At 37.7% G+C, this 12,184-nt stretch overlaps 1 protein-coding gene across 4 annotated transcripts in view; it reads left to right on the top strand.

Moving 5' to 3' along the window:
* Positions 1-57: 57 nt before the first annotated feature.
* The window catches only part of LOC137294175 (cilia- and flagella-associated protein 70-like), a 53,239-nt gene continuing 41,112 nt past the window's right edge, over positions 58-12,184 (top strand). For 3 of the 4 annotated variants that reach the window (XM_067825166.1, XM_067825165.1, XM_067825163.1), the window contains exons 1-9: positions 58-179; positions 1,445-1,532; positions 2,215-2,401; positions 3,357-3,455; positions 4,031-4,113; positions 5,863-6,039; positions 7,030-7,157; positions 10,606-10,755; positions 11,248-11,332. In XM_067825166.1, coding sequence (XP_067681267.1) covers positions 1,458-1,532; positions 2,215-2,401; positions 3,357-3,455; positions 4,031-4,113; positions 5,863-6,039; positions 7,030-7,157; positions 10,606-10,755; positions 11,248-11,332 — 984 coding nt within the window. In that variant the 5' untranslated portion in view covers positions 58-179; positions 1,445-1,457. The remainder of the gene's footprint in view (positions 180-1,444; positions 1,533-2,214; positions 2,402-3,356; positions 3,456-4,030; positions 4,114-5,862; positions 6,040-7,029; positions 7,158-10,605; positions 10,756-11,247; positions 11,333-12,184) is intronic. The other variant, XM_067825164.1, reaches the window with a different exon arrangement.

The raw sequence follows: 12,184 nt of genomic DNA, 5'->3' as shown, positions 1-12,184 counted from the left end.
TCTTTATACTAGTTTACGGAAGTGGATGGCCTTGCCCGGAAACGCGCGTGTAGCAATACAGTCGCTTAGTAACTACGGAAGCTCGCTTCTCGAGAGAATAGTCGAGTTGGGTATGTTTTGGTTGTTTGGGTCTTCTCTCTGAAACAAAGCAGGCGGTCTTCAAACATTTAGGTGATATAGTAAGTATATCTTATGTTATAAATGAATCTGCAAAAAGTAAATGAGAATGCATTCATTCACAGACTTGTAGAACATGCCGTTTGTGGAGGAGCTCATATTTTTCTATTAAGTTTTACATCTTTTTCGTTTATAGTTTTGCTAGATCATTCATATGTATCGCGACGTCATACGTTTCCGATCGTCATATGTTTTCGATCGGTCATTACGATTCCCATTTGTAGCGCGACAATGCGGAAAAATCCATGAGCAGCAGCCTGCATGTCAACAACACGTACGATCCCCACTATTGGCGGGACACAAATATACTATGAATCAAAGTCTCATGCGTCAACAACAGTAAAAACTCAGCGAAAGATTGATTTTAACTCGGGAATCATTAATGCAATAACTGCCTCATGATCAAATGCATAAATATCCTAAATCTTTACTCCAAATATGCCATTAATGTATCGCTGCTAATTTAGATACTACCTTACAAGATCACGTTACTGGACGCTGATTGATTTATTTTTATGGCATGCCAAAATGGGAAAATAGATTATGTAAATGTAAATATATTATTTTGTCCAAACTTTGAGATTGCTTAGACAGCAGTGGTAGATTGATGATAGAAAATGTGTGGTATGCATGTAAATATAACAGTTTATGAAATAAACTTCATCTTGTCGGAAGGAAGGCCGTACACCGTTGTATTTATTTTTCGTTCTTGAAATATATTCTATCGCTATCCGATCAAAAACCCATTACGCCAGGATATATGATGCAGAGTTTTCAATGTATTTAGATGCTCTTTAGAAAAAGTAGTTCCTTGTGTAGTTGTTATTTTATTAAATTATGTGCTCATTTTTCTAGAAGTAAACGTGTTTCAGTCAGTGTAAATAATTTGATGCTTGGATCATTAATCACCCATGTCATTCTTATACATAAAACTTGTCATGATGTTCATTTACATACCTGTAGGAGGTTAGGTTAGATTAACCTAACCCTAGTATCGTCTCGAGAAGTTGTGGTGCTGTATTCTAAAGGTGCTGCATTCTAAAGGTGCTGCATACTTCTGTTATAACAAGGTCTGTTGTGACACACATACATTGTAAATACTTATGCTGTTGCTTGCTTTTAAGAGGCAGTTGTCATTGTATAAGGTAGTGATAAGTTGTTCATTTGATTAAACAACAAAAATTTACTTCAGCATCTGAAAATCCATAATTAGATGATACATGGCTCATTTAAAATCTGTTTCTTATTGCTGTTCTTTGTTTTTCAGCATAGATAACAACATGGCTGAACCTGAACCACCTCACATACGGCCCCCAGAGCCAATCACCATTGCTGTGCACAGGGCAAGGAACCTGGTTAGTGTTGGACGTTATCAGACTGTATTTCCAGTATCTATGGTGTGTAGTGTAGGCTAGCATGTGCTTGTCCAACAGAATGGTATGGTTACCGGACAACATTTATGTCTCCATATAGATAAACATATATCCTTATCATGATGATGATGTGCAGTGTAGAAAAATTTATGTATCTATATCAAACATTGGGCAGTACCCTGTATTTCAGATGTAGGTAGTCTGACTCATAGTCTGTCAGTCATATTAGTTTTCCTATTACCCAGCCCATACTGTAATAAAGCCCATAATGAACCAAGTGTAGATATGTTGAATCTACTTCAGGGCTCCTTTCAAGTGGATTTGTTTGTTTCTATGACGACTGCATTTTTTCAGAAACTAAGTGCCATCTTAAGCAGGAGGTTGCTTAAAATAAAATTCTCAGATGCCTTAATAAACTAATTTTCAGATATCAAGATTTGTATCATGGGCAAGTAATTGTTGAATGCATAATTTGTAACAAAACAGTTTGTGTTCAAAATGAACTGAAAAAATGAAGAGCTACACAAATATATGTTTGTTTTCCCTAATATAGTATAGAGTGACTGGTTCCCTGAATGCCGATGCCTTTGTCAGATCTTGATGATACATGTTGATACATGTGAACTGTAGCAGATGTCATCATGTCATGATGTTTGTTACACAGAAGGGGCAGAAGGGAGACACAGTGAATGCAATGATTAAAGTGGAGTTTGGAGAGAAGAGTCTAGGAGAATCTCCCAAAGTTGACTGCACAGCTGATACCCCAGCAGAATTCAACTACAATGCCACTCTCAACTGTACATATGAAGACCCGGTAGTTTTGGATGAGATCGCACACAAGCCTATTGTCTGTAAGTGGGTCGTAGAGTACTTGTAATCATATTAGCAATTTGTGTTGACTGAAACCACCCTGATTTTACCCTTGCAGAAATTTTCCTTTGCATGTGAATATTACAGGTGCGAACAGGGCACTCTTGTAGATGCATTGTGATTCAAGTCATCATTCAAAAATCTCTTGTATCATTTATTACAGCAGACTAGGAATTTATTATCCTATTTGGACTTGGGCTAGAGTTGGTCTCAACTGACTCAAGCCATTGCTTGTTGTAAGAGGCAAATATTCTGGAGTGGATGTCCTCTCTTGGGAATTGTTTGCATGTCATGTTCATTATACCCAACTAGGATGCTGTTCATTATATCGACCACCATTTTGTCTTGGTCAGCAGTTGGTACTGGCAATATTGCTGACTCAGCATCTGGCAAGGAAACGATAAGTCAGTGTAGTTTACACATCTATGTTTGTAATTAAATACAAGAAGGACAAAATTGTTATATATGTTAGCTAGTCAAATAATACTTACTTTCACTTTTAAAATTTCTAGGGTAGTTCACCAATCTGAATTTGTATGTGGTCATGGAATGTTTGGATGTCTTCATAATGTACTATTCATCCTGTTAAGGTTTGATTATCTCAGTATTAGTAATTACCAGATTTTCCCAGTTTATGATGCCAAATGACCAGTTTTCATGTTTTGCACCCAGGTCATGTGATCAGCATTAATGTGAGCTCCAACTGACTTGATGATATGTTTCAGAAATAATGTTTAATATCATAAATAATCCCCACTGTATCATGAAGATCATGATTAGAATAGAGAATTAGAATGGGTCTTCACCAAGCCAACTAACAGACCCAGGGATTAGGTATGCTGACTTGGTTGATACATACGATGTGTTAGTGTGAGGTAGATGTGATGATGTATGTTAGATATAAATGGCCTCTGTATTTGCCTGTCTGTCCACCAGTGACAGTGATCGAAGTCCTGCCCAAGGAGAGGAAACAGAAGGAGGAGAAGACCATCCTGCTGGGCCAGTGCACCATGGACCTTCTGCCACTTGTCAAAGGTGGGATACAGCTCTACATGAAACACAGAGCATCTCATGTCTTTTGTTCTCGTGCCATGTTAATAAACAACAACTAGAATGTGTAGCCCTTGCATTTACTAGATCTGTAGGTGATGATACTTGGCCGCAGTGGCACTGTGAATACTCATACCTTCCTGTGGATTCCCCGGGTTTTTGCAGCCCTGCAGGAAATCTGCAACATAACTCACTTCTAATTGTCTGGAGAGTGATTATATGTAAATGCGTTTTGTCTGGAGCGTGATTATATGTAAATGTGTTTTGTCTGTATTGTGGTTATATGTAAATGTGTTTTGTCTGGAGAGTGATTATATGTAAATGTTTTTTGTCTGGAGTGAGATTATATGTAAATGTGTTTTGAAAACAAAGTAACAAAGTAAAAAATGACTTCGTGACATTTGTACAAAATTGATAAAAAAAGCAACAAGAACAATGAAATAACACTTCAAATGAAATGTTTCAAAAGTTCTGGCTTTAGCTCCTGAGATGTCATCTACCAGGCCACAGACTGTGCATGACAGAACCTGTTTACTTGTAGCTTGCTTGTGTATTTACAGGAGAAGTGAAGCACAAGTACACACTGATGGTCAACCCTCTACCTGGCTCCCCACTGGAGCAGCTGTCAGCGGAGAGTTTGAGGGTATGTGCACTGACAGCTCTTCTTCTTCTTCTTCTTCTTCTTCTTCTTCTTCTTCTTCTTCTTCTTCTTCTTCTTCTTCTTCTTCTTCTTCTTCTTCTTCTTCTTCTTCTTCTTCTTCTTCTTCTTCTTCTTCTTCTTCATCATCATCCAATATAATTAGAGTCAGATCTTTGTCCTCACAACCATTAAACAGACATTTGAGGATAGCCTGTTATGTTTCATATCTGAATGACCTTTCATCTGGCCAGTCATGTTTTATGAAAGCGAAGCAACCTACACTGTGTTACTAAAGTGTCTCCCTGGCAACGGTTATGGTCTGCATGATTGAACTGAGTTAAATACTCCAGAAAGTTGTGTCTTGTTTGGTTTTGAGTTTTGAATTTGAAACAAGACCTGTTGTCAAGTTATTGATCAAAATGTTGTTATAAATGGAAGTTTCCAAATTAAAACTAGTGCTGTGTAAGTCAAGAAAACTCTCTGACTAGCTGCTGTAGACCACAGTGATATCAGTAAAAGAGTGTTTAGATGTCACCTGTAATTATTTGTGATCAAGTTCATTTCATCTGGTGCTAGCAGAAACTGAAGCCTGTTATAAATGAAACTGCATGATTGTCACAATATAAATCTAAAGCCTGTAATAAATGAAACTGCATGCTTGTCACTACATAAATCTAAAGCCTGTAATAAATGAAACTGCATGCTTGTCACTACATAAATCTAAGGCCTGTTATAAATGAAACTGCATGATTGTCACAATATAAATCTAAAGCCTGTAATAAATGAAACTGCATGATTGTCACAATATAAATCTAAAGCCTGTAATAAATGAAACTGCATGCTTGTCACTACATAAATCTAAGGCCTGTTATAAATGAAACTGGATGCTTGTCAGTATATAAATCTAAAGCCTATTATAAATGAAACTGGATGCTTGTCAGTATATAAATCTAAAGCCTATTATAAATGAAAGTGGATGCTTGTCACTATATAAATCTAAATCCTGTTATAAGTGAAACTGGATGCTTGTCACTATATAAATCTAAAGCCTGTTATAAATGAAACTGGATGCTTGTCAGTATATAAATCTAAATCCTATTATAAGTGAAACTGGATGCTTGTCAGTATATAAATCTGAAGCCTGTTATAAATGAAACTGGATGCTCGTCACAATAAAAGTCTAAAGCCTGTTATAAATGAAACTGGATGCTTGTCACTATATAAATCTAAAGCCTGTTATAAGTGAAACTGGATGCTTGTCAGTATATAAATCTGAAGCCTATTATAAGTGAAACTGGATGCTTGTCAGTATATAAATCTGAAGCCTGTTATAAATGAAACTGGATGCTTGTCAGTATATAAATCTAAAGCCTGTTATAAATGAAACTGGATGCTTGTCACTATATAAATCTAAAGCCTGTTAAAAGTGAAACTGCACGATTCTCACAATATAAATATATGTTTGTTTTTTAATGAAGTCCTTTTAGTTAAATCCAATCTATTGGATTTACTTCAGAATGACTTTCATTTTGTGTGTTTTCATTGGAATGAGACTCAGCATTGAGTAAGGGTCAAGCTGTAAAAACTCTAGTTTCATAGTCATGTGACTATTTTCTTTATTCAAACAGAAAAATGATATTGTTTGGTTGATGAAGCTGTTTTGAAGCATCTTTACATACATTTCCAATATCCAGAGTGTGCATGTTTGCAATTTGATGAGACTAAGCACCACCCTTCTCTCTCACTGACCAGCCTGAGGTGGATGTGACCATCTCTGTCAATGACCCTCTGTTGGACGAGAACCAACTGAAGGATGGAAATCTGTTGACCATCACCATGGAAACATTGTACTCCCCTCCAGAGAACTGGCTTCTCACAGGGCCACAGTACTACTATGCTTCAACACTACCCATCCCCATCACATCTGAGGTAAGGTCTTACTTGGTGCTACAGCAGATATATGGTGTGAAATATAGAAATGCTATTAAACATGTATGAAGAGTTTGATTTGTAAATATACTGCTGGCAATAAGATATCATCAGATATCATAAGATATCATCAAACAGTTTGGAGGCACACCAGATACTGATCTACATTTCCAGAATTATGATTGGATGAATTTCATTGATGGCATGTTTTGTAGTGTTATTACAATGGCTAGGCTGATGGCATGTTTTGTAGTGTTATTACAATGGCTAGGCTGATGGCATGTTTTGTAGTGTTATTACAATGGCTAGGCTGATGGCGTGTTTTGTAGAGTTATTACAATGGCTAGGCTGATGGCGTGTTTTGTAGAGTTATTACAATGGCTAGGCTGATGGCATGTTTTGTAGTGTTATTACAATGGCTAGGCTAATGGCATGTTTTGTAGTGTTATTACAATGGCTAGGCTGATGGCGTGTTTTGTAGAGTTATTACAATGGCTAGGCTGATGGCGTGTTTTGTAGAGTTATTACAATGGCTAGGCTGATGGCGTGTTTTGTAGTGTTATTACAATGGCTAGGCTAATGGCATGTTTTGTAGTGTTATTACAATGGCTAGGCTGATGGCGTGTTTTGTAGAGTTATTACAATGGCTAGGCTGATGGCATGTTTTGTAGTGTTATTACAATGGCTAGGCTAATGGCATGTTTTGTAGTGTTATTACAATGGCTAGGCTGATGGCATGTTTTGTAGTGTTATTACAATGGCTAGGCTGATGGCATGTTTTGTAGAGTTATTACAATGGCTAGGCTGATGGCATGTTTTGTAGTGTTATTACAATGGCTAGGCTGATGGCATGTTTTGTAGTGTTATTACAATGGCTAGGCTGATGGCGTGTTTTGTAGAGTTATTACAATGGCTAGGCTGATGGCGTGTTTTGTAGTGTTATTACAATGGCTAGGCTGATGGCATGTTTTGTGATTGGTGTTATTACAGAAGGAGTCTACAATCGTGTGCCCCCATGGCCAACTCAAGCCTGGAACTGACAAGGAGATGCCCAACAAACAGAAAAAATGGGCATCACCCGGACAGGCTCAGGGGAATGCTATATACATCACTGATGCGTACGTTGTCTTGTTGATCCTATGATAGTTGCAGCAGATCTTTAGAGCCATTGTTGATCATTCTTCAAGTATTCACACAGTAAACCATGGTTAGGATGATCAAGAAAATAGAATATATTATCACAGTAAACTACTGAAGATATTATAACTTTAAAATGATGAAGATATGATCACAGTGAGATGCTGAGGATATGACAGTAACATGCTGAAAATATTATCACAGTAACATGCTGAAGATATTATCATAGTAAAATGCTGAAGATATTATAACTTTAAAATGCTGAAGATATTATCACAGGAAAATGCTGAAGGTATTAAAACTTTAAAATGCTGAAGATATTTATCACTGTAAGTAACAATACCGGGCACCCTGACATAAAAGCAAGTTACATCACATACATGTCTCGGTTCCCTGTGACAATTTGCCTCGAATAATATTTCCTACAAGTTGATGGTGCAAAAACAAGTCATCATCACAAGCTCGATTTAACACCTCTCCCTCCCTCTCTCTCTCCCTCTCTCTCTTTCTCTCTCTCTCTCTCTCTCTCTCTCTCTCTCTCTCTCTCTCTCTCTCTCTCTCTCTCTATCTTTTAGGAATATAACTTCCTTGAAAACTACTACATTTTGCATTAATTGAACAAAACATCTGTTTATAACTACAGTAGCGTTAAGATGATGATCCCAACCAAAAAGTGAGAGAGTAAAATGCTTATTAAATTGCAAATGTCCCACAAATACATAACACCCTCACATGAAAAGTAGACTTGTTTTAGGGAAACTCACCTCATGGCATTCCCATCAAATCAAAAGTCTTTGTATTTTTAAACATTTCCATTAGGAAATGCACGTCATCAAAACCTGCATATCAAAATATAGTATTCACCTGAAGAATGGATCTCTCCAAGCTGTACATCACGCAATAGAAATGAAAATATCCTTGCAACATGTTGCTATGTCGCACCATCATCACTGAAAGAGCTCCCCAGGATCATTCAGTAGTCTCAAATGAAATTGAGTAATCATTAAATGATTTGAAAACACAACTGACTTCGAATCTACTCAAAGCAGTTGGTAACAGGCAAATGTCTGTTCCTCCTCTTGAATATAGTTTTTATAGAGTTTAGTAGAAAGTAATACAACTGGTTAACTGATTCTTGGTTTTGTGTAACATATCACTCAAAGTTTGCAAACAAAACTGTTCTTCAACTTTCAGACCTTGAAATCCAAATAAAATTACATACTGTTCATAAAAACACCAGTACAAAAAGGAGTTAACTCTCTTTGGCATTATACCTCAGTCAGACGATTATTTTTCTTTATGAGTGTTATATTTGTTCTGTTTAGAATCAGGATTCCACATGATTAGGTATGTTTATCAACAAATCTATACATTACATTTTGAAGGATTGGGGGGAGTTGTGCCCCTCTCAAACAGTGGCTGGACCAGAGTTAGACAGTGGCCACAGGGATGATGATACCATTTGTTAAATGTCAGAAAGTGTAGGGGTATTTTGGTTGGCATCATCGGTTCAGACGAGCAGGGACATCTTGGTTCGTATGATCAATGTTCTCTTGGGGGAGCAGTACATCTTGGTCTATATGTTCCATTTTTGTCTTCAAGGTGTCGCCTGTCTGGTTGTATATGATCAGTGTTCTCTTGGGGGAGCAGTCCATCTTGGTCTCTATGTTCCTTGTTGTCTTCAAGGTGTAGCCTGTCTGGTTGTATATGATCAATGTTCTCTTGGGGGAGTAGTACATCTTGGTCTATATGTTCCTTGTTGTCTTCAAGGTGTAGTCTGTCTGGTTGTATATGATCAGTGTTCTCTTTAGGGAGTAGTACATCTCGGTCTCTATGTTCCTTGTTGTCTTCAAGGAGTAGTCTGTCTGGTTGTATATGCCTTTTTGAGAACAGTGCACAATTCTCTCCAGCGAACAAAATTTCAACTTATCAGAGGGAAGCACCTCCTTGATGTGATATGAGGTATACCTATGTGGGTTGCTGTAGTATTCATGAGAATTGTTTTGAAAAATGAAAGCTTTATGTTTTCACAATCTACTGGCATTTAATTTTGTCACCAGCTTTGCTTTTTTTCTGAGATACAACTTGTTTTCATAGGCGATTCTGTCAAAGTCGCTTGTTGTCATAATGGTTCTAAATCGTTCTGTTACAAGTGGTGTCAAGCAAAATCTTTTTGATCATGAATGGAAAACATATTTAGCTAAGAGTAGGAAGCAGTTTTGATCTGTTAACTTGATGAAAACAAACCATTATCTAATTGATTCTCAAACTGAATTTAGACAGTCACGCCATGATTTTAAGAATGGCGGCGTCCTGTCATGAACATCTGCCAGTCTGAGAATAAATGCTATTTAGGATTGTTTTCACCAAGTTACAAAATCTAAACTACTTTCTTCGATTGGTAGTAAAATATGTATTTGACTGATAGACAATAGGATTGTGCAGGAAACTGCTTGCTTGCATAACAATTTCACTCTTGGAAGCAATGTGGGTGTCAGTATGATGCTGCTTACAATATTATTGTCACTTTGACCAAAACCTCAATCACTTCCTAGGAAGAAATCGTTATGTTACAAGTTGTGTCATGCAAAATCCTTTTGGTTATCAATCATTTACTAGTAAGTAGTTTGAATTTTTTCAACTCAATGAAAACAAATCTAAATAGTATCTTCTATCTTGGTATGTGTCGAACCACCCAATTTAGTGCATACAAAACCTGTGAAGGTCTGGAGTAGAATAGGCCTTCAGCAATCCATGCTTGCCATAAAAGGCGACTTAGCTTATCATGAGAGGGGACTGATGGGATCAGGTGGTCAGACTCGCTGACTTGGTCTGACACATGTCATCGGTCCCCAATTGCGTAGATAGCTGCTCATACCGTTGATCACTGGAGTGTCTGGTCCAGACTCGATTATTTACAGACTGCCGCCATATGGCTTGAATACTGCTGAGTGTGGCCTAAAACTAAACTCACTAATATGTACAAGTTTGCATAATGTTCGCTTTGCACTGACAGACAACATATTTAGCACAAACTGAAGGGTCCTGTGGAAATCTGTGCATGGTGGCACCATCACTTGACACCAGGGAGCACTTGACAGCAACCTAACAATTTGGCATCTCTTTGTTGATGTGGAGAAATCGTTGAGAACTTGTTACACGTTTTATATACAACTAACTGAAAATTCTTCCTCACATGACGTCACTGCAGTGCTCTGGCGTCAGAGTTACTTAACCTGTCTGTGGTTTCATTGACGGGTGAGAGTGAAGTAGGCGACTTTTTTGGCCAAATTTAACCTCTTGGTATCAATGAACCATGAGTTTTTTAAGAAAAAAAAATCTATTTTCCGCTTAAGACTAACCACAGGTCTTTCATATGTAATGGTTAAAAGAGTACTAGATAAAACTAGATGTGTCCTGATTATTTAGGTATGTCTCAGCCGACACTGTAGAAGATGAAGATGGGGAGCTACGAGGAAAGGAGGACCGGGAGCACCGGGCCGTGTCCGAGATCGACAAGAACCGCATCACCTGGAACACTGAGAGGAGATGCTACATGGAAACTTCATCTGTCAAGTGGTAGGCCTACATGCATGCATACAAGTACATATGCATACCTGCATAAGGGGCTGGACTTGAAAATACTGAACTGTGTTCTTTTTCATTGCCCTGTAGTTGTATGAATTTTGGTGATCACCCACAGTCGCTAGTTTCTCCCCATCCAGCAGTCCCCATCAGATCACCAGTCCTGGAGCATCCATCATCATCATCATGAACACGTTGCAGACATATGCATACCGTTTTAGAATATTATGCATCTGTCTCCAAAATATACTGAAGGAAATAAGTAAGGGATCACATGAAAACACAAGTGTTTCTTTATGTCTTTTCCAGGTTTCTTTACAAGATTAGAATCACACATCTTCTAAAGAGACCTGGAAAAGATACTGGAAGATGTGTGCTTTCATGTGATCCCTTTTTTATTTCCCTCGATATATATAATCTTTATCAGTGACTATTCTTGCCCAGATAAGTTGGAAGAAAGATGTTTATTCAGAAAATGATTTCCAGCTTCCAAGACTCCATTGCCAAGACGCGGTACTGGCCAGTGGAGATCTTCCGTCTGCCGCAGCCATCAGCAGGGAAAGGAAAGAAGGTGAGACAGATTTCTGAGGGGAGTTTACAGTGTTTGCCAGATGTCAGATTTAACCTGTAGAACTATAGCTTGTTCAATAAATGTCACTTGTGTGGTAAATAACTGAACAGTAGAGTTTTTATCCCATTTGATAAATATTTGTGATAAAGATGTGCAATATGTGCAGTATGTGCATTAAAATTGTTCCACATTTGTATTTTTGATTTTTTCAGTTAATATGGGTCAGTAAGGTTTTGCAGCCATACCACCAGGACACTGTGCTTGGGCTTGTCAATTTCATAGCCTATTTTGGCTTAAAAATATTGTTAACATTGTAAAAAGCTTTTGTTTTACTTTCATATTCGTAGCTTCATAGAACAGAATATTGCTGTAGAAAGCAGAATAATACCTCTTTCTGAAGAGATAATTATTTGCAAATGGCATTAAAGCTGTTAAATGTGAAATTAGTGGAATAACCAAAGTCATTGCATCAGTGCTTTTGACTGCACTGATATGCAGGTCACATACTGAAGGGTCTTCAGTGAATTAGAACTACCCAGCTGTCTGGTGAACACTGTCTGTGTTGTAATGAGCCCCATACCATGTCAGCCAGCACTTGCTAGGTCAGCTGATCATCACCAAATGTACATGCACAGTGTTCACAAATAGCGTCTGACCCTCTGACAAATCCGACAGATTCGCCTATGGTCAGAAAGAAGTCACCAACCCCCCGGACCCAGAGTCTGACTGAATATTTCACAATGACTTTGTCTGAAGTTGGTATTCGTGTCATGTGACACTTCTTTGCTGTTTATTAAACTTATGTTTCTTGTTATATAATGTTAATAACTTCAATGCCAAGATTGTAAGTCT

This window comes from Haliotis asinina, chromosome 8 (genome assembly GCF_037392515.1).
Source record: "Haliotis asinina isolate JCU_RB_2024 chromosome 8, JCU_Hal_asi_v2, whole genome shotgun sequence".
Taxonomy (NCBI): Eukaryota; Metazoa; Mollusca; class Gastropoda; order Lepetellida; family Haliotidae; genus Haliotis; species Haliotis asinina.
The sequence above is the reverse complement of the archived record's forward strand: the minus strand, read 5'-3'. Positions and strand labels throughout refer to the sequence as shown.